General features: G+C 44.0%; 1 protein-coding gene across 1 annotated transcript in view; it reads left to right on the top strand.

Moving 5' to 3' along the window:
* The first annotated feature begins 3,959 nt into the window (after positions 1–3,959).
* Positions 3,960–27,446, top strand: part of LOC126187605 (JNK-interacting protein 1) — an 89,597-nt gene continuing 66,110 nt past the window's right edge. The window contains exons 1-2 of the mRNA XM_049928794.1: positions 3,960–4,061; positions 22,548–22,700. Coding sequence (XP_049784751.1) covers positions 22,556–22,700 — 145 coding nt within the window. The 5' untranslated portion in view covers positions 3,960–4,061; positions 22,548–22,555. The remainder of the gene's footprint in view (positions 4,062–22,547; positions 22,701–27,446) is intronic.

Below are 27,446 nucleotides of genomic sequence, written 5' to 3'. Positions count from 1 at the left end.
TGGTGATCAAGATCAATCTTGGGTGCTGCATAAGTTATGTTATGTGTGTGTTGTAGATCTGAGAAAATGGTCGAAAAAGTTGTTAGGACATGAAAAAGACCCAGAATATGTTTATATTATAGCTACAATGTTAAAGAAGTTGAAAAATTTAGGTTGTTTAATGAGCCTGAAAGTTAACTTTTTGAACAGTCACCTTGATTACTTCCCAGACAATATGGGATATGTATGGTGAGCGTTTTCACCAGGACATTAAAGTGATGGAAAACCGCTACCAAAGCTGCTGGAACACCAACATGATGGGGGACTACTGTTGGTCACTTCACTGAGAAGTTCAGCAAGCGACTCATCATAGAAAAAGCTACAGAAGTAGCCTCAAAGAAAAAAGAGAAAGAAAACACAAACCAATTCCAGCTAACAAGTGAAACCTCTATTAACACATATCATTGTTTTAAGTAGCTTACTGTAAATACAAACCATGCTTATGTTGTAACAAAGCATTTCATTAATTTCCCTGTTTACTGTGTAGCATAGGATTTTTATACTATATAATAAAAAAGAACTAAGGCTAAATTTGGATTCTCCTCACAAAAGTCTATAAATATCAGCTATCAAAGCAAAAAAAATGTTTTTAAAAAGAAATTTTCGTTGGCCTGTGTTACCTTCAATCGAGAATGACGTTGGTCAGACATAGACTTACAATCGGCCCCACGTGACGTATGGTGGTGTCCTCTATGCACGCTCAACAGCCTGGTAGTCAGTCGTTGACTCACCTCGGAAGCCGTTGCCCGCAATTGGCAACGAAACGTCAGGAAGGATAAGTTTAACAGATCGACCACGGCCTCTCAGCCCGGAAGTTATAACTAATGAGTACCCACATACTCCACTGGATGTACCTGCAACATTATATCATTCCACAGCGTATAGTTCAGGAGATGCAGCTTCATATACATCGAGCTACGTGAAAATGAAACTGCAGGGTGAATTTCGGTGGAGATACAGGTGAAATATGTGTACAAATATGTGTGAAATAGGTTAAATACATGTGAAATATATTTAACATTTGCGTATGCAGGCAAAGCCAGGGGTAAAAAGCGCATCCTAAGCTTCTGGAACGACTGGAAAGGAATACTGTGGGGGAAAGAACCCTCAGCCTGCTATTTGGGTTAGGAGGGTGATGTAGAGAGAGGATGGGGAGGAGGAAAAGATGGACAGAGGCAGGTAGGTGCGTATGGGCAGAGAGAGGGGAGAAGAGGAGATAGCTAGAGAAAGGAAAGAGGAGGAGATGGACAGAGAGAGACAGGAGAATGAGATGGACAAAGAGAGAGGGGGATGTGTAAAGAGGAGGAGGAGATGAAATTAGAGTGAGGAGGAGATGGACAGAGGAGCCAATTTACAGAGGGGGAGGAAATGATGGATGGAGAGAGAGAAGGAGGAGGAATCAGGTGAATAGAGAGAACGCTAGGAGGAAATGGATGGAGATGGGCAGGAGGAGATGGAAACACCAGTGGAGGGTGGGGTCTGGCTGCAGTGGACGAAGGGGGCGAGGGTGGTGGAGGTGGACAGGAAGGGGGTTAAAGAGGAGATGAATAGAGAGAGGAGGAAGGAGAAGATGGACTAACAGAAGTTTGGAAGAAACTAATATGCAGGCAATGCTGGGTGTTCTGCTAGTTTGTCAGAACATAGACTGGTTTAGTGTTCTTCGCATCCAGAAAACTAAATGCGAATGGAATCTAACAAGTGGTGAGATTTTCAGTCAACTCTGTCATTCTAAGAAAGCACTGTACAGTATACACAACATACGAGGATTCAAAAAGTCATCTCCTTCTCCTTGAACAAAAGCAATTACTGCGTGTGCACCGTGGTGCGACTGTAGCGCCTAAAGAAACTTACCTTATGGGCTTGCATGCAAATCCCATCCCAAGTGACGTCACTCGGTCAGCATTTTAGATGCAATTGGTTCCTGGCAGTCTCCAGGATAGGTTCGGTGCACGTGTTGAGCAAGTCAACGTCTTTACTTTCTTACTAATGTGAATATTCAGACAGGCATTAGACCTTCATATCTTTATTATTCTTGGAGAATCAAGTTTGCCTATATTGCTAGCAATTTTTTTCTTTATTACTATAACCGGTTTTGACAGTTCTGCACTGCCATCATCGGATCTTGAAATAATATTGGGAATGTCACGTAATGATTCTGTGTCAAATAAAACATGACAGGGAACACCGGTTTTGACAGATCTGCACTGTCGTCATCGGATCTTGAAATAATATTAGGAATGTCACGTAATCATTTTGTGTCAAATAAAACATGACAGGGAACATCAGCATTTCAGAAAAAAAACCGCAGTCAAACATACAACATGTTGTGCTGATTTCCCAGCAAAAACTACTCGCTTCCCGTCATAGTAATAATAAAAAGAAGTGCTAGTGATGTTGGCAAACTTAATTCTTCAAGAATAATATAAGTTTCATATCGCCCCCAAACTGATGCAATGTCAAGCAGCTACATTGATGAATCAAAACATAATGACCACATGCTTAATAGCTTGTTTCTCCGGCTTTGAAACGAAATACATCACTGATTCTGTGCATGTCGGATCCGACGGCGTGTGGGTGTATGTGGCATTAGATGCTTACTCACAGGTCATGTAATTCGCGTAAATAACTGGCCGCTGATTTGCGTACGTGGTGATGGCGCCCGATAGCGACCCAGAAGGGTTTCATAGGATTCACATCAGGTGAATTTGGTCGCTGAGACATCAACGTGAGTTCTCTATAACACTTCTCAAACCACTGTAGCACGGCTCTGGCTCCGAAACGCGGACAATTATACTGCTGAAAGATGACATCGCCATCAGGGAAGAAATCAGGCATGAAGGGATGCAGGTGGTTCGCAGCTTTCAGCGTGAATTCGATTACTACCATAGAACCAATGCAAGCGCAGAATGTCTTCCATAGCATAATACTTCTTCCACCAGCGTGCGCCAGTTGCGCGCTGAACGTTTCGAGCCACCATTCACTTCGATGACTTCGATTATGGAGACGACCATCGACCTAGTGTAGTAAATGTGATTCATCCGAAGAGCCGACACATTCCCGTTGATCGAAGGTCGAATCCAGATGGTTCCGAGCGCACTGCAATAGTAATTGACGGTATCGTTGGGTCAACGTGCGAACACGTAAGGGTGGTCTGCTACGGAGCTCCATGTTCAAAAATGTACGATGAATGATGTGCCCCAAAAAACTTGTGCGTGCACCAGTATTGTATTCTATCGGCAAAGATGCCACCGATCACCATCTATTGTACTTTACAGAGCAGGCAAGCCCCCAAACCCCACGTTCTGCGAAGAGTCTCTCCTACCTGATTCCGTAGGTGGTCATGTCTGTAGCACGTGAGCATTCGACCAGCTTCTCTGTTGTCGAGATATCGTTCACAGGCTCTGCGTAATAATAATCTGCCCTTTGTCAAAATTGCTAATCTCAGTGGATTTCTCCTTTATCAGTCCGTGTCTGCGCCGCCTACATACGTTCGTTACTGTGTCACGCCCCCACAATAACACCAGGGGCATCCAACGTCGAGTTGGTCAGTGGTCATAATGTTTTGGCTGCTCAGTGTACTTAATGTTTTTGTCCAACGCAACACTAAATTTTAAAAAAATTGTTATTAATGCCAGTTGCGATCAGGGCTACCAGTCTTAGGCAGCCATGCGGGGTGAGTGTTGAGCAGTCGGTCTGTCCTGTCTGTAGGCTGGTGCACGATGTCGCGTTGGACGACGAGTCTGCGTCATCGCGCAGCGAAGGCGAGGACGACGGCTCGGCGTGCGGCAGCCCCGGAGACCAGCCCGCCGCGCTCGCGCCGGCTGCTGTCGCCGCCCCCGCCGCCGCCCCCGCCGGCGCGACGCCCGCGCCCGGCGCCGCCCCCGCCGCCGCCCCCGGCTCGGCACCTCCGGACTCGCCGCCCACGCAGCCGGCGAGCGGCGCGCCGCCCGCCCCCTGGACGGACGCCCACCGACCCGAGCGCCGCCGTCGGCGCCTGCCCGAGATACCCAAGAACAAGAAACGTGAGTCCGCCATTGCGAAACACGTTTTGCCGTGCGATTGCGCAACGCTTCAGCAGTAAAAAATGGCTGAGTCCGTATTCTGGCTATCGACAAACACTCAGTTGTGTATTTTCATTATTTAACCCTAGTGTAACAAGGTGCTAATCCCTAGACAGAAATAACAAGGTGGGGTAAAAATTTACCCCACATTTTTCTGAATTATTTACAAAAGTGGTTCTGGAGTAACATAAAGTAATAATCACACAATACGAAACATTTATTACAAAGTATAGTTATGTTTTATAATATGACAAAGCAAATCATAACTATAATACCAATGCATTTTAATGTATCATGGTTGTCATATGCAGAAATATTACATTGCACTTATCTATTGCATTCGGTTACCCTATGTGTTATGACATTTCAAAACAATAGAATAAATCAAAAGGCATAAGAATCATTGAAGGAAATAGCATGTAAATTGGTAAAAAGTATAAAGCTAACAACTACGAAAAAATTGTTCCTCTTGTGAAAGGAAGCAGATTTTATAAATTATTTTCAAAATTTGATCATATTTTGAATATACCAAACATTTTCAAACTAAGCTGTTATGACAACTTCGACAAATATTTTTCCGATGCTCCTTGCACACTGGTTTCGAACAGACACAGCATTCAAGGGAACTTTTCCGGTCTTCCTTTCGACTGCAAAGAAAGCATCGTCCACTTTTTTTTTTTTTTTTTCTTTGAGATCGTTTCTGGTTGTGCTGCTGATCTTGGCATATGCCAATGACTTGAGAAAATTGCTTCGGTTTTTCGTGCCGCCATTATCTTTATACAAGACATAGGCATTTATTCCTGATGCATCGAAAAGCCCATACATGTATCGCATTGTCCAGCGCCTGGTTTTTCGTGCTGTGGTCTTGTTGTGGCACAGTAAATCAAATACATCGACTTCCCCTTGTTATCATTGTAGAAAAGTACTATGTTCGATTTCTTTGTCTTCTCATCTATTTCACCTATCTCATGCATCGTTGACAAAAGAATAACGTTTTTATTTTTCTTTGGAATTTATGATTCCAACATTTTTTCTCTCCTGTAAATGAATACAGATGAAGAAACTGGCCTATTCTTGGCTCGAAGCAGGGGTTCAGGTATTTCTGGTTTATTCTTGCGTAAGGTGCCAACCATTGTCAACTTTTTGTCAGCCAGTTTGTCAGCTACTTCACAAGAAGCAAACCAGTTGTCCATTGCAATGTTCCGGTTGGTTCCAGATACAGGTTCACATAATTTCATCACATAATATGTAGGAACTGAAACACATTTGTCCCTAGTCTCTTTCTCCAAATATGGAATTCCTGCATAAAAATAATGTCTTCGCCTCACATAATGCAATTATCTTTAGCCCATATTTGTGCGGCTTGCTTGACAGATACATTTTGAATGTGCATCTGCCTCGGAAGCTAAGGAGTGTCTCGTCAATGGTTAGGAGGGCAGAGGGAATGTACAATTCTTGACTATGTTTGACAAGCATACACCATAAATCACGAAATACAGCGAACTTGTCTGCCATTCTTCTTTGCAATCTGATATGTTGGTCATCAATTCTTAGATTATTGATCAAAAACTCGAATCGGTTTTTCGTCGTATTTCCTCGGAAAAATAGGGATCCGTATACTGCAGACCACGCATCAGTACAATTCAGATGCTCATTTTTTAGAGCTCAACTCATAAAAAGTATACCAAATAAAGCTTTTATTTCGTTTTGGTTGGTATCTCCAATATACCACTGCGGTGATGTGAATTTTTCCCATGAATTAGCAATTTTTTGGTTTGTGTACGTAACTATTAGTGAAACCATGTCACTAGTAAACAACAGTTCAAATAATTTCAGGGGAGACGTTTCGTTTATTGCCTTGCCTAGTGCACCAAGTGCATGTACCACTATATTCTTCGCTGGCACTCTCGACGCTTTTTTGTGGAAGGGATGTGCGTTCCAACAATACCCATTACTGCCATACAAAATTTTCCTTACTTGGCTATCTCCTTCGTGTGATGAACCAACCTCAAATGACGGTACATCGAATTCCTCATCCTCCTGGTCGTCTGTGATATGACCGTCTTCAGGTTCACTCACATCTTCGTCTAATTCACTGTAATATATGTTTTCAGACTCTTGACGCTCAAATTCTCTTATTATTTGCTCTGGAGTTCTTAACAGTTCATGAGAAGACATTTTCTACGCCTGCAAAAGTGTTAAGTACCACCTATTTTATAAACAAAAAAATTTAACGTAAATAACAAGGTGGGGTGATTTTTTACCCCGAACGCAAAATTTCACACTTTACCTGTTAAAGGAGCATGGAAAATAAAGCCTGAGAGATTATACCGACTGGAAAGGTAAACAATGACATCCATCCGAGAGCCAGTGGTACCAACATGGATAAAAAATTATATCGACTGGGGTAATTTTTTACCCGACCTTGTTATTCTAGGGTTAATAGCATATAATGCAGATAGCTTATATGATAACATTATTTTATTAAGATCTCGCAGATTTTCTCTGTATCATTGATTAACAGATTAAAATAGTACATTTAAAAACTGTTGAGGCTCACCGGAATTTTAGAAAATGTTCAAAGTGAATACCTGGATTGCTATAAAATAACTTAAATGTATGCAGTACTCAAAAAACTCAATATTAATCCCATAAAATTTTGGAAACAGTCCCAATTGAATATGAAACAATAGGTCGTTGCCGAATGTAGTCGCACAGCTACATCGAAAAAATATATCGGTGTACAGTTGCGATGAAACTGGATGGTATAGGATATCTTAGCACATGCTCCAAAGACATTCTAGTCCAAAATTACTAAAAACAAACAGAAATTGCTTTGTTCATCGAAGACGTGCTGCCACTGTGATAAACAGCTTTTTATAAGCGCATATTGCTACCTACTGGGAACATGCAGAAACGGAAGCAAATGATGCACAGAAAGCACGTGGTGCAAAGTTTATCCCACAACCACGCACATTGAGTTCGGTTTATTCACTGACCTAGAAAATAATGAACTTTGGATTTAGTATACCTACCACAGGAAGACTTGATGTTTCGACGGCCGACCCAGTCGCCTTCATCAGGTGCTACGAGTTTTGCCGTTACGTATGCTCGCTGCCTGGATCCCAACCAGACTGCAAACTAATGTTGGTCTCGCGCCGCTGTTCATAGCAGAGTTCGGTTCCTGACATCCACTACACCCTTTCACGCTTTTTTGTTTTTCAGAACCCACACGGCTATTCCGAAAATTGCAAATTTTCTCATCTCCCAGCTCTGTTGCGACCTTAATGAACTGAGTGCTGGATCTCAAGCACTGCGTAGTTTGTAACGTCTGTCCAGGTTTATTAGGTTTTCAGACATCTTTATTTCGACAGACCCCTTAACCCTTTCAGACCCACTGACTACAATTGTGTACATTAACTTTTACTGTGTCTTTAGCGACAACAGAAATATTCTTTCTCAAGGGAAACCTCATTTACACATGCATCACTACAAAACTATCAGCATGTGAATGTAGCAATGTGCAGCAGCTTATGACTCCCACGATACAAGCAAATTCCTTTGCGTAACTGAATGTTATTACTGTTCTTTTGCACAGTAATTATTGAATGATCAGTCTGTTTATTATAGCAGTGAATATTGCAACAGTAATTACTTTGTTCATAAAATGAAGCGTTGTGTACAACGTATATTTCAACAATGGGTACATATATTTGTATTAATCTTGCTTCTACAATGATTTAAAAAATCACCGAGGAGGATAAGAGCAAAAACAAAAATTATCCTTTCCCTTTCTGAAAGGGTTAATTACGCTGTCCCAGAAAATTGGTATTTGCGACTCAGTATTGGTCTCCTTGTACTTCATTTCACGATTATGTTCAAGGTAGTCTTCGACGAAATCTGATCTGCTTGCTTGTTTTAATCGGTTGCGTCGCTGACGTGCAAGGAACATCTCGACTGTTCTGATAGTGTGCCCCACGTAGGACAGACCACATTCGCATGGCCCGGCTTTCGGAGTTGCTGGTGTACTAATCTTCATTTTCAGCAACGTTTTTCTCGTATCTTTCATTAGCTGCAGTCTCTGAAGTTAACTCAGAAAGAAACCATGGCCCTTGTGAGCTGAAAAAGGTAGAGGTTTCTCGGTGCTCTTTAGTTTTGCCGAGGCTCTTTCTGGCTACTTTCGTCTTCCGCAATTGCAGCTCATGAGTACTTTTGAGTGTTTACCGTCATCCTTCATTTGCAATATGATTATTAATTTTAAATTGATCACGTACTTATCAGGTGATTTGTGTGTCTGTGGAAAGACAGATTAGCCAATGCCCTTGCTGCTGTGATAACACCGGTTCCGTCAGATCAACGAAGGTAAGCGCTGTTGGGCTTGGATGGTCGACCATCTGATCTACCCAGCGCTGTTGGCATGCGGGGTGCACTCAGCCCTTGTGAGACAAATTGAGGACTTACTTGACTGAGAAGTAGCTGCTCCGGTCTCCGGACTCTGTCACCGGCAGGGAGAGCGGTATGCTGACCACACGCCCCTCCATCACCGCATCCAGCGACGCCTAAAGGCTGAGGATTACACGGCAGTCGACCAGAACTGTTAGGGTCTCACGAGACCTGTTCGGACGGGGAGTGAGAGAGGAAAGACAGAGTGCAATATATGCAATATTCGAGCACAGTGAAACATTGTCTGTGGGTCCGTTCCATAATGGACTACAATGTTCTTCCCCAGAAGAAACCATAAGTGCAGGTTGTCTCGATAAAAACCGATACGCTGAATTGCTCTCGTGTCGCAGTGCACATAAATTTTATCTTAAAGCTTGGAATATATAAATATGTAACTCAATGTTATGTTTTTACGTACCTGTATCGTCTCCAGCAAGACCGTGAATGTGAAATTTATATCACATTCCATCACATTCAAAACTAGATAGTCATGGCTCATTATATTCACGAACAAAGAGGTATCTCTTCTTAAAGGTACACAAATTACAGATGACAGAGAAATATACACCTCCAGGACATCATCTGTCTTTTCCGTAAAAAATGTGTGTTTCGTCGCAAGGCGCAGTGCCTACTGGTAACTCAGAAATGATAAAATTTGACGCGGTCCAATTTTTACTCAAGCGTCCAGCTAAGGTCCACTTCTTTTTTGCTCGTTCTTCTGCTGTATACTTTCCAGCGGCGTCCTCCAGTTCACAGTCCACCGTCGTCACAATATCCTTTTCTCTGTCCTCCTGCATTAGTCTCGCTTACTGCACACTTTTCATCATCCACCTCTCACAGGTGATTTCTGTGTACCACTGTTTCACACACATACTTTTTTATTTTATTTTATTTTTCTTTGTTTTATTCTACACACATCGAAAAAAGTTTTGCATCACTCCGGTTCCCAGAAATCCTGAAGATAAACGTTGACTGTGGATATTGTATCACAGACACAGTCCCTTTGACTGTTCAGAGATGTCACTAAACCCGCCAAAAGATGTAAACAACCATGCATGAGCAGCAGGGGATCCGACAGCCGATCAATTCCTGTCATTCCACCAGGAAGGAGCTAAACGGCTCGTATTGTCTGTAAAAACTAGACGTTTAATACCGCTGTTCGATCGCGTCCGCATTGTTACTTTGTGCCAGGATGGGCTCTCAGCAAGGGAAGTGTCCAGGCGTCTCGGAGTGAACCAAAGCGATGTCGTTCGGACATGGAGGAGATACAGAGAGACAGGAGCTGGCGATGACATGCCTCGCTCTGGTCGCCCAAGGGCTACTACTGCAGTCGATGACCACTACCTACGGATTATGGCTTGGAGGAGCCCTGACAGCAACGCCACCATGTTGAATAATGTTTTTCGTGCAGCCATAGGACGTCGTGTTACGACTCAAACTATGCGCAATAGGCTGCATGATGTGCAACTTCACTCCTGGCGTTCAGGGCGAGGCCCATATTTACAATCACGACACCATGCAGCGCGGTACAGATGTGCCCAACAACATGCCGAATGGACCGCTCAGGATTGGAAACACGTTCTCTTCATCGATAAGTGTCGCATATGCCTTGAACCAGACAATTGTCGGAGACGTGTTTGGAGGCAGCCCGGTCAGGTTGAACGCCTTAGACACACTGTCCAGCGAATGCATCAAGGTGGAGCTTCCCTGATGTTTTGGGGTGGCATCATGTGGGGCCGACGTACACCACTGGTGGTTATGGAAGGCGCTGTAATGGCTGTACGTTACGTGAATGCCATCCTCCGACTGATAGTGCAACTATATCGGCAGCATATTGGCGAGGCATTCGTCTCCATGGACGACAATTCGCACCCCCATTGTGCGCATCTTGTGAATGACTTCCTTCAGGATAACAACATGGCTCGACTAGAGTGACCAGCATGTTCCCAAGGCATGAACCCTATCGAACATGCCTGGAATAGATTGAAAAGGGCTTTTCATGGATGCCGTGACCCACCAACCACTCTGCGGGATCTGCACCGAATCGCCGGTTGAAGAGTAGGAGAATCTGGACTAACAGTGGCTTGATGAACTTGTGGATAGTATGCCACGACGAATACAAGCATGCATCAATGCCAGAGGACGTGCTGCTGGGTATTAGAGGTACCGGTGTGTACAGCAATCTGGACCATCACCTCTGAAGGTCTTGCTGTATGGTGGTACAACATGCAATGTGTGGTTTTTATGTGCAACAAAAAGGACGGAAATGATGTTTATATTGATCTCTACTCCAGTTTTCTGTACAGGTTCCGGATCTCTCGGAACCGAGGTGATGAAAAACTTATTTGATGTGTGTTTTATCCCTCCCTTTCTCCTTTTCATTGCGTCCTCTTTCTGGTTCCATTTCTGGTCTTTAATTCTCTTGTGAGATTGTCGACATGCAACAGAATTTATTTTTCTTCTGTCTGGCAACAAACAATTTCCGCTCTTCGATCTCCCTCCCTCTCTCTTTCCTCTCTCTCTCACCCTGTGCAGGATGTGCGGTTGCGAGAGAAATTCTAAGACAGGTTTCGCCGTTAGTGTGCAGCATAGTGTTTTGGTTTGCAGCAACAGTACATAAGACACCGACCAGGTGACAAAGTATCGGTGTTTAACGAATGCCTGTCTAGGTTTCCATGGCTTAGTGTTTATAATCGTTCAGTATTAATGCAGACGCCCCACGCTCGATTCCTGCTCGTCACTTCAGGTGTTTCATGAGCGGAAAGATCAGAAGGGCATCTACATAAAACTAAAATAAACAACTAAATAAAACGCTCATACCCTGTAAAAGGTATAAAGTCTAAAGTCTTGCAACATATTTGTAACCACGTGACATTTATTGATTTACCTCTTGTGCCATGGGCTTTTTGTGTGTGTCTAACCAGTCCCCTGACTGTGCTGATGCAGCCTCCAGTGAATTCCTCACATGTGTCAACTTCATTTCATAGTAATCGTTGCACCCTACGTCTTCAATTATTCGTCTTATTCCAATCGCTTTCTTACCTCATAAAACTTACACTCTGTAGCACACTGTAGTCTCTTGTAAGTTATTCCCTGATTTCGTAACACGTATCCTATGATGCTTTCCTGTCTTCTAGCCAGTGTTTTCCACATGTTCCTACTTCGTATATTCTCCAGAGAGCCTCCTCTTTCCTTATCTTACCAGTTTACCTAGTCCCTCTATAGCACTACATCTCAAGCACTTCGAGTGTCTTCTTTTGCGGTGTTTCCTCGGTTCAAGATTCATAGTCATGCTGCGCTTCAAACGTACCATCTCAGAAATTTCATCCTCAAATTAAGGCCTGTGTTTATTACTAGTAGACTAATTATGGTCAACGGTGCCCTCTTTGCCGGTGCTAGTCTACTTTTTATGTCCTCCTTTCTTCGCCCATCATGTGTCACTTTGCTTCCGAGGCAACAGTATTCGTTGACTTCATTTAGTTCTTGGTCCCCAATTTTGATGTTAAGTTTAGCTTTAATCTCTGGAGCGAAAGACGTCATCCTGTCCTACAACCTTTTTAATCTGAGCACTTCGTTCCTGGTCTTATATTGTTACTGCTGCTTCTTGGTTCTTGTACGTATTGCACATTACCCGTCTTTCCCTGTAGTTTCTACCTATTCTTCTGACAATTTGGAACATCTTGTACTATTTTGCGTTGTCGAACGCTTTTTCTAAGTCAACGAATTCTATGAACGTGTGTTGCTTTTTCATAAGTCATGTCTCCACTATCAATCGCAACGTCAGAACTATCTCTCTGGTGTTTTTATCTTTCATAAGGCAAAGTGGTCGTCAGATCTTAAATTTTGTTTTCTGTTCTATGTATCATACTTGTCAGCAACTTGATTACGTGAGCTGAAATAGTCTCGCATTTATTTGGTTTTTCTTCTTCACAATCGTATAGATGATATTCTTCACAAAATCGGATAATACGTCTTCAGTCTCATACATACTGCACACCAGCTTGATTAATATCGAATACACTGTTCAAAATCACCAAAGGAAGAGGTATTCCGAAATTACGAGGGTTCGAACTTAAATAGTGGCAACTATTTATTCACAAACGATGCAAAAGAGTTACATGTTTGCACCTGTTACTGTCCTTCAAAGTAGTCACCAGCATTGTGCAGAACCCGTTGCCAGCGATGTGGAAGGCGTAGTTTACCGTTATCGGAGCCTGTTCTGTTGATGGTGCGAATGGAGCGGTCTACTGCCTGTCGAAAGTCTGGAACAGTTCTGAAGCGAATGCCTCGAAGTGGTTCCTTCATCTTCGGAATGAAAGCGAAGTCACAAGGGCTTAAGTCCGGGGAGTATGGTGGATGGTACAGTACTTCCCAGTCCCACGACCGAACAGAGCAGCCACAGCTTGCGCTGTATGCGCCCGCGCATGGTTGGGTTGCACAGAAAGTGTCGCCGCTTCTTTCGCAAAGCTGGACGCAGGTGATGCTCCAAAACCGAACAGTACAAGGTGCATTCAAGTTCTAAGGCCTCCGATTTTTTTCTAATTAACTACTCACCCGAAATCGATGAAACTGGCGTTACTTCTCGACGTAATCGCCCTGCAGACGTACACATTTTTCACAACGCTGACGCCATGATTCCATGGCAGCGGCGAAGGCTTCTTTAGGAGTCTGTTTTGACCACTGGAAAATCGCTGAGGCAATAGCAGCACGGCTGGTGAATGTGCGGCCACGGAGAGTGTCTTTCATTGTTGGAAAAAGCCAAAAGTCACTAGGAGCCAGGTCAGGTGAGTAGGGAGCATGAAGAATCACTTCAAAGTTGTTATCACGAAGGAACTGTTGCGTAACGTTAGCTCGATGTGCGGGTGCGTTGTCTTGGTGAAACAGCACACGCACAGCCCTTCCCGGACGTTTTTGTTGCAGTGCAGGAAGGAATTTGTTCTTCAAAACATTTTCGTAGGATGCACCTGTTACCGTAGTGCCCTTTGGAACGCAATGGATAGGGATTACGCCCTCGCTGTCCCAGAACATGGACACCATCATTTTTTCAGCACTGGCGGTTACCCGAAATTTTTTTTGGTGGCGATGAATCTGTGTGCTTCCATTGAGCTGAGTGGCGCTTTGTTTCTGGATTGAAAAATGGCATCCACGTCTCATCCATTGTCACAACCGACGAAAAGAAAGTCCCATTCGTGCTGTCGTTGCGCGTCAACATTGCTTGGCAACATGCCACACAGGCAGCCATGTGGTCGTCTGTCAGAATTCGTGGCACCCACCTGGATGACACTTTTCGCATTTTCAGGTCGTCATGCAGGATTGTGTGCACAGAACCCACAGAAATGCCAACTGTGGAGGCGATCTGTTCAACAGTCATTCGGCGATCCCCCAAAACAATTCTCTCCACTTTCTCGATCGTGTCGTCAGACCGGCTTGTGCGAGCCCGAGGTTTTTTCGGTTTGTCGTCACACAATGTTCTGCCTTCATTAAACTGTCGCACCCACGAACGCACTTTCGACACATCCATAACTCCAATCCCACATGTCTCCTGTCAACTGTCGATGAATTTCAATTGGTTTCACACCACGCAAATTCAGAAAACGAATGATTGCACGCTGTTCAAGTAAGGAAAACGTCGCAATTTTAAGTATTTAAAACAGTTCTCATTCTCGCCGCTGGCGGTAAAATTCCATCTGCCGTACGGTGCCGCCATCTCTGGGATGTATTGACAATGAACGTGGCCTCATTTTAAAACAATGCGCATATTTCTATCTCTTTCCAGTCCGGAGAAAAAAAATCGGAGGCCTTAGAACTTGAATGCACCTCGTAATACTGTGCAGTGACGGTCTGCCGTGGAGGAACATAATGCGTTAGGATAACACCATCACAGTAGTACACGAGAATCACCATAAGTTTCACCATATTGGGGCTCTGACGCACTTTCGACTTTCGCGGCGACCTATAATGACGACATTCGTCGGATTGACGTTTCAGTTTTGGCTCGTACGATGTGGTCCATGTCTCATCCAGTGTTACGATACGGCGTAAGAAGGCCTCTCCTTCGCGCTCAGAGCGCTCCAAGTGCGTCTGAGAAGCGTCGTAACGCATCCATTTCTGCAGTTCTGTCAAGACATGCGGAAACCATTGCAATTTTTCGCATGACCAGGCGTTCCTTCAGGATGCGAAGTACTGTCGTTTGCGCTAATCCGGTTTCGTGGGCGAGCTCACGAATCGTATGGCGTTGATCACTGTCCACTAACGCGGCAACAGCATGCACGTCTCCTTCAGAGACGCTGGGACGACCTTCCAGATGAATGTCTGCCACAGTTTGCCGACCTACGTTGAAGGATTTTACCCTACGTGCGCCACTGTTCTGTACGGCAATGCCGATTCCCCGCGTGCCTTTTGAAGACCTTGATGACATTGTCGTGCTGTACGACCTCTGGCACATTCAATCTTGATCCAACTCCGTTGTTCCTGTTTCGAAATTATAGTGAGACCGTTACGTTAGACCGCTCGGTCACAAGTGACTGTGTTTCCCTCGACTGTGCGCACGCCGGTGACGTGGGACGGGCGAGCCCATTTCCTCGGGGGTAAGGTAGGTATGTCAACAACGTGTGCTATCAGCGACAATAGTAGCTTCCATTGCATAGTGTCTCCACAGCAGTGTTGCCACTATTTAAGTTCCAACCTACTAGATGGTGGATTGTAAGGGGTACATAGGAGCAGGTGTACACTCACATCACAATTTAGTAATGAAGGGTAGTCTGAAATTTAGTAGTATCGTCAGGAAGTATCATTGTGTAAAAAATTCTGATACTGAAGTACTGAGAAGTGGTTATGTGCGTTTGAAGTTCACCAAAGGTGTAGATACTATGATGATGAATATCAGGGTAGACAGTGCAGTGTAAGAGGGATGGACTGCCCCAAAGAGGGCAATCATAGAAGTTGAACAAACAAATATAGGTACAAGGAATGTATCTGCATATAAATGTTGGGTTTATCGATGAAGGAAGAAAATACAAAAATGAAAAAGACTACACCAATATGCGTTACTTAGGGATGAAATCAATAGGAAGTGCAGGGAGGTTAAAGCGATTATTCTACAGGGAAAATACGAAGAAATCGAAAAGGAAATGAATACCGGAAGGACTTAATCAGCATATTGGAAGAGTCAAAGTAACTTTCGATGAAATTTAGAAAAAGAGCAACAACATTAATGGTGCAGAATGACTTCCACTGTTAAACGCAGAGTAGTGAGCGATAGTTGGAAAGAGTACACTAAAGGACCTCTACTAGGAGAAAAAACTGCGGGCTAACGTGATGTTTCAAGAAACAGATGTCTGTTTGGAGAACCTAGGGGATCCAGTATCTGAGTCGGAGATTGACAGAGTTTTGGGTAACTCCTGAGCCTTCAAAATTTGTAAATTCATTAGGGGAAGTGCTAACCAAAAGATTAATCAATTTTGTGTGTAGAATCTCACCACGATGTAATCCAGACAGTTTCTTTCCAAATACACCTCCTCCTCTTGCGATCTTGAACACATTATTCGCTATTACCATCTGAAATTTATTGCAGAAGGAGAGTTTCTCATCTGTCACTCGTAATAAAGAGCCCATATTCTCCCATAACTCTGTCTTCTGTTCCTTCCCCTGCTATAACGGTTCAATTCTCCATGGTTCTTAGATTTTCGTCTCCTTTTACATACCGAGTTACTCGTTCTGTTTGTGACGTTGACATGTACAGCTGAACTACTGTTCTTGGCGTTGATTTGTGTCGGCTGTGATGAGAATAGTCCTACCACTGAACTTTTCACAGTAACTCATTGCTCTACTTTCCTATTAATGATGAACGCTACTCCCGTTGTACCATTTCCTGCTGCTGTTGATATTACACTGTATTCGTCTGATCAGAAATTCTTTTCTTCTTTCCATTTCACTTCGTTGACTAATACTGTGTCTAGACTCCTTCCCTTTTCAGAAATTCTAGCTTCCTTACCACAATCAGACTTCTGACATTCCACGCTCCGATTCATAGTGATATACCCCTTGATTGTTCCATCCCGGAGATCCGGTTAGGGCACTAGCACGGAATCTTTTGCAAATAGTGAGATCATCATGACTGTATGATTATTCATTTTAATTTTAATAATCAACAGCCTCAGTTGCATCGTTTACCTAGAATTTACCTAGGTTTCAGTCGGGATAACCCAACCTTCATCAGAATAACAGTAACTACCGTTTGTCCATAGTGGACATCGTCGAGCTAAAACTACAAATCCATAAATTATCGTCATACTGTAAAAACTTATCTGAAACTGCCTCGGCCCCACTTCGCGACTGCGATGCGGCAGCCACGAGTGCTGTACTGGAACTCCAGTTCAGTTTCAGATAAGTTTTTACAGTCTGACGATAATTTATGGATTTGTAGTTTTAGCTCGACGATGTCCACTATGGACAAACGGTAGTTACTGTTATTTCTGAAGAAGGTTGGGTTATCCCGACTGAAACCTAGGTAAATTCTAGGTAAACGGTGCAACTGAGGCTGTAGATCATCATGACTTTTTTTTCATTTCTGGGCCGCATTTCCAGTGGATTCGCTTATTTGTCTTTAATGGAATGGTTTCCAATGCCTTCTGCACCTGCATTGCGACGTGATGGTTGTCACGTCCCGAGAGAGAATAAGGAGGACACGTTCTGACTCAAAAGGGCTTACCACGATCGATGTAATCGAAGAGTGACTTTCGCGTGGGCAGCTTGTGGGACTCCACCCTGTAAAGAACCTACAAGCTAACGAGTGTTTCAGTAATGTAGAACTCGGCGTAACTCATCGAGGAAACTCGGTACCAACTGAAACTCCGAACAACCAAAGTTCAATGGAGTTCTTCTGCCGGCACTACCGAATATAACTCGACACCTGTTATCAGCTGCCTGCGCTCTCGCGATCCCGAGTGGAGCCAACACCGACTCAAAGGAAGGCCTCGGCGCTTGTTGGTGACGTCACGTCAGCCAGGCACGGCGAACGCCAGGTCTGTTGCAGGCAGAATCGCCTGGGCGTGCTTATCACTATAAATCTCTTATTTTTGGACAAAATGTTTGGTATTGTTTTGGATTCTGCAGTTTAATTTAGATGAAAGATTTTCTTACTATCGTAAAGCTACAAATTAAGATCATAGTTCTGCATTACTGAATCTTGTCGAAACAAACGTAGATTGATATGAGAAGATGCTTTGCCCCATTACAAGCTTCGGAAATTTTACTTTCAAGTAACTTTATTTACTTGATCCATTTTGCTATCGAAACTTACCCCAAACCCCTTACAATGAACTCGTTTCTTTTATTTATTTTCATTTGACATCGTCACTGGGAATTTGAACTAATTTACATGTGTAAATGTGCAACTGTTGCCAGTGATTAGATTACAGTCGTTTTCAACGAAAGGAATTCTAAACAGGAAACAAAATAGATTCATACATCGAAAATACTGGTGAGCTTAAACTTTTTAAACATGCACATTAGAAAAGGTAAATATTCCCCTCTTGCAACTGAAAGCAGAAACTTTATAAGATAAAAAAAACTATTTGATAAAACAAGTATCTCTATTTTGCCTCTTCTTCTGTCCCTTACCCCCTCCCCCCACGTGTACAATCGCAAGATATTTCATTAACATTCGGTGCTCCTCACCCCATAGTCAACCAAGATGCCTAAAGAAGAGCACCAATATGTTCACAGTTTCTTGTAAAAGCAACCCAGCACAAACGTAACTTCCTCAGATTTACAAATAAGGTAAAGAAGCACGAATTCTGTTGCTGGTGGACCATGAAGTTGTTTTTGTATGTCAGTCCTTAAAACAGGTGGAAATTTAAGTTCAGGGGTACACTATTTGTTAAGAACTGTAATGAATTGCACAATTAATTGATTGCAGAAATCTCTCAGAACAATGTGTGTTGGTCAACTACCGCCAATAGTTTCACATTTTCCTGTGTCAGAGAGGGAGACGCCACCGTTATGAGTATGCCTGCAACAGACCTGGCGTTCGCCGTGCCTAGCTGACGTGACGCCACGAACAAGCGCCGAGGCCTTCCTCTGAGTCGGTGTTGGTGGAGTCCGCCGCTTGGGGACGACCGACACAGAGGTAGCGCCACAGACCATTACCAGACTGTATTTGCGTCTCGTTTTAGGGCGGGTCCACTGTTTATAGCGTCCCTCAAGTTTCCCTCTGAGATCCATAGTGAGCCTGTGTGTGAACATTGCCGTATTGGGTCAAATCACGAGGCGCTTACACTGCGGTGACACGCTCAGTATGGAACCCGAGTCACGCGCGCATGCGTGTGCATCGCCTGTGTGCAGTAGGGCGCCATGCGGACACTGTGTGAGAAACGATGGCGCCAACAGCTGCCTTCCCATGACAGAACTTAGCAGTTTAATTCAGTATTCCGTCTCTAAAATCACACTACACGGCAGGGGGTACAGTGAAACTCTGTTCCTCCATCCTCTTCAACAAGGCTGTTGGCAGAATGAAAGTGACTCCTACTGGAAGCCATTCTTTGAAGAACAAAACTGCGGTAAGGCGAATCAAGATCTGACAAGACCCAGAGCAGGTATATTCCAATTACAATGATCTGTTGCATTAAATGTAGATTTTAGACAGCAATAGCTACACATTGAAGGAAACTAAGTGGTATCTAAAGGTAAAGGTAAAATCTGTGGTGGAAGCTCGTGACCTGACTACAGGTAATGTGCAACATTTCTATTCGCCGCGCCGCTAGGTAGGAAGGGCGACGATTCCATCGCCCGCCGTCTTTTACCCCCAGGAAATGTCCTCAGTACTCATTTCGGCAGCAGGCGTAGTGGAGCCGAGGTCGTCCTGGAGGGAGAAAAAATCTCCACCACACCCACAATTGAACTTCAGACCTCCAGAGGCAGATTCTAGTGCTCTGCCTGTTAGCCCACCGTGGCCACCACAACTGTGGCTCGACATGTTTAGGTAAACACAAACGTGTAACTCTGTTTTGCCATGGCTATGAAGAAAACCCTATTAATAATATGCAACGACATACCTAAATTAAACGCTAAGTGATCATTCGAGAAATGTTACACATTATCTACTTTGTATGTGTGGTTAAATAGCGTGAATGAGCAAATGAATTTAATAGGTATAACTTGAAGCTTTATCCTTTATTTCAGCCCATAAAGAAACGCCGTAGAGAAATATTGAAAGATGTGCTTGAAACGTTGTTCTTATGAATGGCCTACAAGTGACACTGGGTTGAGCATTGTTAGATGTAAGAACAGAAGACCTGTATGTTTGTTATCAAGCTTCCGAGATCCGGAATCAACAACAGTAGTACTGCGGAAATAAAAGGATTGAAAGCTGCCTAACCCTCGGTGGTGCGACTGCAACGGAGATATGTGGATAAGTACCGGGTGATCAAAAAGTCAGTATAAATTTGAAAACTTAATAAAGCACGCAATAATGTAGATAGAGAGGTAAAAATTTACACACATGCTTGGAATGACATGGGGTTTTATTAGAACCAAAATGCAGGATGACGCTCCACCCCATATTGGTAGACGCGTGAAAGATCTCTTGTGCGCGTCGTTTGGTGCCAATCCGTGCGATTATTGGCTTTGGGGTTACCTGAAGTCGCAAGTATATCGTGATCGACCGCTATCTCTAGGGATGCTGAAAGACAACATCCGACGCCAATGCCTCACCATAACTCCGGACGTGCTTTACAGTGCTGTTCACAACATTATTCCTCGACTACAGCTATTGTTGAGGAATAATGGTGGACATATTGAGCATTTCCTGTAAAAAACATCATCTTTGCTTTGTCTTACTTTGTTATGCTAATTATTGCCATTCTAATAAGATGAAGCGCCATCTGTCGGACATTTTTTCAACTTTGGTATTTTTTTGGTTCTAATAAAACCCCATGTAATTCCAAGCATGTGTGTCAATTTGTACCTCTCTATTTACATTATTCCGTGATTTATTCAGTTTTCAAATTTATACTGACTTTTTGATCACCCGGTACAATAAGAGAAAGTAAACAAATGAAAGTGGCAGGAACAGTTGCTAATGATAGGCTCACATCTTCCGGTTGCAAGCATTGCGAGGGCTTTCGTACTTCACGAGAAGCTCAAGTTAGAAAAATGTCAATAAAGAATATCTGGGGATGGTGGGCTGGAGAGTGGGGGGAGGGCAGGAGGACTTTCCAGAACTCGTATGAGCAATGTATTGCTTGCTTGAAAAAAAAAAAAAAAAAAAAGGCAGAGTGAGCCAGTACAGATAACCTTAAGGAATGCTTGTATTCTTAAAAGTGTGTGAGCCGATAGTTTCTTTTTTTTTTCATTTCAACAACGATCCAGACGAAACTGTGCAGATCGGAACACAGAGAAAAGGCAGATAATAAAGCACGACTGGACGACTGACAATTAACGACATAAAATCTACCCTACCATAAACGGGACCCGACATACCACAGAATACCACGGCCAACACCCATCCAGACGACATCGAAGCTGCTGTGGACTCACTGGAATTACACGGACTGCTTACAGACCTGGACTGACGCTCGCGAGTTCACATCCAAATAATTAACAGTCCGAAACTCAAAAAGGCATGAACACTAGAAAGACCACAGACTCATAGTGACAGTCATTGGAAGGTAAGAACAACTACTGCTTCTCTATGATCTTTAAAGAGCCGAACGAAATAAGAGCAGTGAAACTTCCTGGCAAATGAAAACTGTGTGCCAAACTGGGATTTGATCACGGACTGCTGCCTTTTTCGCGAACTGCTCTTACATACTAACCGACCTTTCCTCACAGCTTCACTTCCGTTAGTGCCTTTTGCGTTCCAGTCTCGTCCAGCACACAGTTTTAATCTTCTAGTTCTGGTTTGACAAGGATGGGACACGCAGTCGGCCTCGGCCTTACGGCAAGTAATTTACGGAAATCGTGGAAAACCTAAACTAATGTAGCACAATGTAGATTACAACCTACACTCTCCCGAACAAAAGGTCAGTGTATTAAAAAGAGCCCAGTTACTACACTTTATCCCTAGCGTACAATACTATTTGTTTCTGGATAGGGTCTGCTCTGAGGAAACATGCGTACGCCCGCCAAGTTAGCCGTGCGGTCTAACTCACCGCTTTCCGCTCGGGAAGGCGTGCCGGTCCCAGGCACGAACCCGCCCAGCGGATTAGTGTCGATGTCCGGTGTACCAGCCAGTCTGTGGATGGTTTATAAGGCGGTTTTCCATCTGCCTCGGCGAATGCGAGTTGGTTCCCCTTATTCCGCCTCAGTTACACTATATCGGCAATTGCTGGGCAAACACTGTCTCCACGTGCGCGTATACCATAGTTACCCTACCACGCAAACATTGGGGTTACACTCGTCTGGTGTGAGACGTTCCCGGGGGGTCCACAGGGGGTGGATCTGGACAGAAACCCTGGGTTCGGTGTGCACGGCGGGGGGGTTAGTGGACCGCTGTAGCACGTTGTGGGGTTGTGAACCACTGAGGGCTTCGGTGGGGACGAAGCCTCTCCATCGTTTCTAGGTCCCCAGTTCAATACAATACAATAGAATACAAACATGGGTACAGAGTGAACTTCAACCACAAAACGAATATTCCAACGCCGTACTAGGCATTTCCGAAAAGAAAGTAAGAAACCTACTGATGGTGCTGTAACTTTAGCGCAACATATCTGTATGAAAAGAAGAAAAAAACTTTGAATGCTCAAGGTGGACCCTATCCAAAAACAAATTTAGTTTAAATCAAACACGTACACAAGAGTGAGCTTCAACCTCAAGATGAATACTATTTTATTTCATAGTCTTGCAGAGGCGTCATTTAATAATGTAAAATTTTCATTCATTTGTCAACTCCGATCACCGCGTACAAAGTGCGCGGAAGAGTTACATGTGTGTACGAAACGTAGCAGGGACGTAAAGTTACCTCAGTTTGCTCGTTCTGCACACTGGTGTTTTTGTTCCGTGCAGCTGCCGTGATGGCGATGGTGCAGCCGTCGCTGGCGGACGAGCTGGGGGAGGCCATGGAAAGGCGGGACTCTGCGGCGCCGGAGTCGCTGCAGTTCGCCATCGGCGGGCGCACGCGGCCTCTCATGGTGCTCAAGTGCCACAGCTACCTGCGGGGTGAGTCTCCACTGCACCACGGTAGCCAAGCCCCCTGGTCTCACTTCGTGCAGTGTCGCAACAGCAGAGGACAATACTGTACGTACAATGCCTGCAAAAGAGGTGAAGCGCCCAGAAGACATGGTCAGATGTCAGTGTAAAGGCGCGTTTACACCGAGTTCGCAACATTGTTCGCTTGTTCGCAACATTGTTCACAACATTGTTCGCAACATTGTTCGTGGCTAGTTATGGAGTACCGATGTTCGCAACACAAAATCAATGTTCCACGGCTGCGTCGGTAGAGATCAAAGAATCGTTGTTCGTGGCCTGCTACCACTGAATTCCGCTACGCAGCGCTAGTGTTCGTTTGCTCTGGGTGAGTGTTTTGGTGTTTGTTTTGTTGGAGTGTAGTGGTGCGTTTATTTTATGTCCCTCCATTTTTATTTGAAATGGAGTGGTCACGAGACAATATTTTCCAATTGATGTCGCTCGATGAGGCAGAGAAGTGCCTGTGGAATGTACGTTGCGCACGTTACAAAAATAATAAAATCAAACATGAGTCATTACAAGAAGTTGCTGCGGCGCTTGGCACCTGCAGCAGTGACGTGGACAAAAAAATTAAATCCCTCTTGTCTCAGTACCGACGAGAGAAAAGGAAAATAGAGGAAAGTAAAAAAATCTGGATGTGGTACTGACACACTTTACGAAACGAAATGGTTTGGATTTAAATATCTACGTTTCCTGGATGATATGGATTTGAGATATGGCTGGCTTAGGCAGGAGTCTCCTGATGCCAGAAAACGAAGAGTAACAGCAAGTCTTTGGTTCACAGGAATTGCTTTTCAGAAATTTGTGTCTTTCTTTGAAACAGCTGGTCCTATAATATTCAACAACATTTCAGAATCTGACGGCGACATCCTAGTGAAATTACGAAAGCCAGAACCGTCTTCCAAATTCAGCTCACAAAGCATGTCATTCCCACCACGTCTTCTATAGTATGCTTTGGTCCACCAAAGACGACTACGTCGTTTTCTTCGTCTGTTCATTTCGTTAAATATTATTAATGCAGCACCAAATTTCATTAATTCTTCCTCTTCACTTGACATAGCGTATCTCTTGATGTAAATACGCAAAGTAACCTATCAGTTCACCGCAGCAGACTATGCGAATACGTATAAATGTTGGTCACTAGTGTAAACGGGAATGCGACCAACAAACAATGTTGCCAACATGTTGAGGGAACAAGTTGGACACAATGTTCCCAACAAAAACATGTTCTTAGCTCAATGTAAACGCGCCTTAGCACATCATTGGCTGTAAACTATTGGACTTACAATACTCTCTGACAGTTAGAACAGCTGGCAGACAACATTAGTGTTTTTCATGTTTAATGTTATTACCACGCCTGGTACGTTACATAAGGGACGTGAACAGCCTCAGAAAATCGAGTAATCACTGTGGAGGACACGGATATCCCACATACTCGTGTGGAAAAGCAGGACAGAGTGAGAAAGAGGCCTCATTGTAGATTTCCATTTGGCTGGTAGGTCGATTTGTGCAGCATCCAGATTTATGGTGCATTTGGATGTGACAGTGGACCAGTGTTGGACTGTACAGAAATGTGAGGGCAAGCGTAGCCATAATCGAGATTCAGGTCCACCACATCTGACAATCGCAATGTAGGATTGCTGCCTCGTGCACAGAGCACCTCGTAACCCCTTCAGATCATGGGGTCCCCCATTCAGTTCCCAGCTGGGTTGGGGATTTTCTCTGCCCAGGTACTGGGTGTTTATGTTGTCCTCATCATTTCATCATCATCGTCGTCGTCATTCGTGACAGTCACTAGACTGGACTGTGTAAAAAATTGGACTGTGTAAAAATTGGAACTTTGTACAGGTGCTGATGACCGTGCATTTCAGCACCCCACAAACCAAACATCATCATCATTATAACCCCTTCACAGAAGGGCCTGCCATTTGGAAACAAATAATGGTCTGTGATTCTTGAAGCTTTCCCGGCTTACTGAATGTTTGAAGAGGTTTCAGAATTGCAGGCGAATCGTGTTGACTTCTTGCCACGATATTTCGGCTGGCAATCGTCCGGCCATCTTCAAGTGAGTGTCCATCACTGGAGACTGCAAGTTCCTGGCGTTGGTTTTACAGCAAAAATTGGCGCGGAAACGCATGCGCATTGGCAGCCATCACAGGAGTGTCCTCTATAGAAATCCGCGCCCTCTGGAAATACTGTTCTATCCGTGGCGCGCAGGCACATTCCTAAAGGTGAAAACTACATGTCCGCCTTTGCGCCCTCGCAGTCGCTAAAAACAGACGTCAGATGTCGCCAGACGTCTTTAATTACTGAATCCCAAAAGCTTCTCGCTGGGGCCAAGATTTTCGTAGCAGAAAAATCCTTAGCATGTCCTGTGGTGATACAATGTTCAGCTACGGTTGACTTACTGGGCTGCAAAAGGCGAGAGTGGCGTTCATGTTCAACGGACCTTTTATGTACTGTGCATGTCATCTGACCGATGAAAGCTTTGCCACACTGACAATGAAGTTTGTAGATCCCAGCCTTGCGCAGACCCAGATCGTCTTTTACCGAACCGAGAAGGCACTAATCTTCGGCAACGGCTGGAAGATTACTTTAACTTGATGCTTCCTTGGGATACTGCCGACTTTAGATGAAAGGTTGCCGACGTATGGAAGGAAAGCCCTGGACCTGATCAGCTCCTTATCTTCTTGACGTTATGGGTGGTCACGTTTCTTCCTTCTTCCTTCCGCTACGGCCGATCGTCAGTAATATCGACGACCCCACGTATGATGTGGCAATACATCTCGCCCCCTCTACTGAGGCCTTTTGTGGGGAAGTGCACGCATCATGTTCGGAATTCGGCTGACTTTATCAATAGACTGAAGTCACTTCAACTCAGTGAAACTGACTTACTAGTGAGCTTTTCACTGAAGTTCCTCTTATGGACTTTTTGTCACTGCCGCACTAGGGAATTACAGTCCCGTGTGTAGACTCTGGATAACGTTATGAGACATTGTGGTCATGCCTCATTGTGGTCAGTAGTGAATCACAGTTCCGCACTTCCCCAGATGACCACAGTTGTCGAGTATGGCGCTGACCTGGGGTAGGTCCCATTCTTCCAGTGTGTCAAACTGGAGTACAGTGAGACCTCAAAATATCTAGCAGTGACACTTCATAAATCTCTTACTTTCATGAAGCACTGCACGAGCTGCAAGTCAAAAGTTTCCACTAGGAACAATATTCTACGGAAACTGGACAGATCACAGTTGAATAGTCAAACTGTTGCAACGGCACTGTGCTATTCTGCGATAGAGTGTACGTCCCCTGTTTGGTACAATTCAGCACATACCATACAGGTAGATATAGTCTCAAACAGGTTGTTCGAAATCCTGTCACGGCAAATGGCTATACCACGTCAAAGGAATAGCACTACCTCCTGTTTGAAAGGAATCAGCTGTGAATGAGTAAAGAGAGAAAGTGGAACAGGAGAAAACATGTCCTCTGTATGGCCATGAACCCGACCCCCAACAATTGAAGTCAAGGAGGAGTTTCCTTGCAATACTGACAGCATTTAGATCCACTTTGAAAAAACTAGGTTGCAGCTATGCAGGGCTATGACCTACCTTCCTCCTGGCTGGAAAAGAGTTTCCTGGCATGATTTATGTGGAGACAGGTGATGTGGCCTTTTACTCACAAGACCAGATCAGGTAGGTTGGAAGGTGTAGTAACAATTGTTGGAACACAAAGTCAGTAGGCAACAAGAGCACTTTGCCACACAAAATGTCAGGAAGCAAAGCTCCAAGACTATGTTTTTGAGTCTTACACACCTCCAGGAGTGTCCAGAGTAGTGCCTCTGTCCAGAGTCTGCTATGGCTTATTGAAAGCTGCTTTTGAAGTGCAATGCAACTGCTCAACAAACCCATTGCTCCATGAATGATATAAAAGGTGATCATAGAGTTCTCCATTCAAATGCTGTACAGTCCAGAATTGGTATGCCAGTCAGGCAAAAATGCTGTGAGCTTTGAAAAAATAATCCCACTGATGCACTAGGTTGAAAATGCCCATTAAGTAAAACACCATGCCCTGCTGCATTAAGAAGTCTGTAACTACCTGTTACACAGCCTTATCCGGCATGAATCATTGACCCTTCAAGGCCATTTTTAAGAGACCAAAGGTATATAATCACTTGGGGAGATTTCAGGAATATAGGGCAGGTTTTCAAGTGTGTACCACTTGTCCCTAATGGATGAGGCTGGCCTCCCAGTTTGACTGGAGTCTTTTGTCGAACTAAGACCTCCAGGGAACTTGTTGCATGATTCCACAATGGTAGTTTTTGACAGACATGCTGTTCTGTACACATTCTTCATTCTCCAGTGGTGTTTGTCCTTCAGAAGCCAGGGAATTGGTAATAGCATGTTGGTACCATTCGGATGCATTTGATAACATCATCATCATAGTTCACATTTCTACATTTACTGAACACACATTTGGAAATCATGAATACCACACTAATCCTTGTCTACATGTTGGTACATACATATCCACATCAGAGTCATACTAAGATGCATATATGTTGCATAAGTGCCCCAAAATGGAAACTTTTTGATCACACCTTATATGCTTTCATTCTAACTCAATGTGTAGCACAGCTCAATGAAATGGTCAAAGTCAAACTACTGATCTTAGTCAGCCATTATGGACATGGAACATCTGAAGAGCAAAATCCATGTTTTGATA

The sequence above is a fragment of the Schistocerca cancellata genome, chromosome 5 (genome assembly GCF_023864275.1).
Source record: "Schistocerca cancellata isolate TAMUIC-IGC-003103 chromosome 5, iqSchCanc2.1, whole genome shotgun sequence".
NCBI lineage: Eukaryota > Metazoa > Arthropoda > Insecta > Orthoptera > Acrididae > Schistocerca > Schistocerca cancellata.
This window is presented reverse-complemented; position numbering and strand designations above follow the sequence as displayed.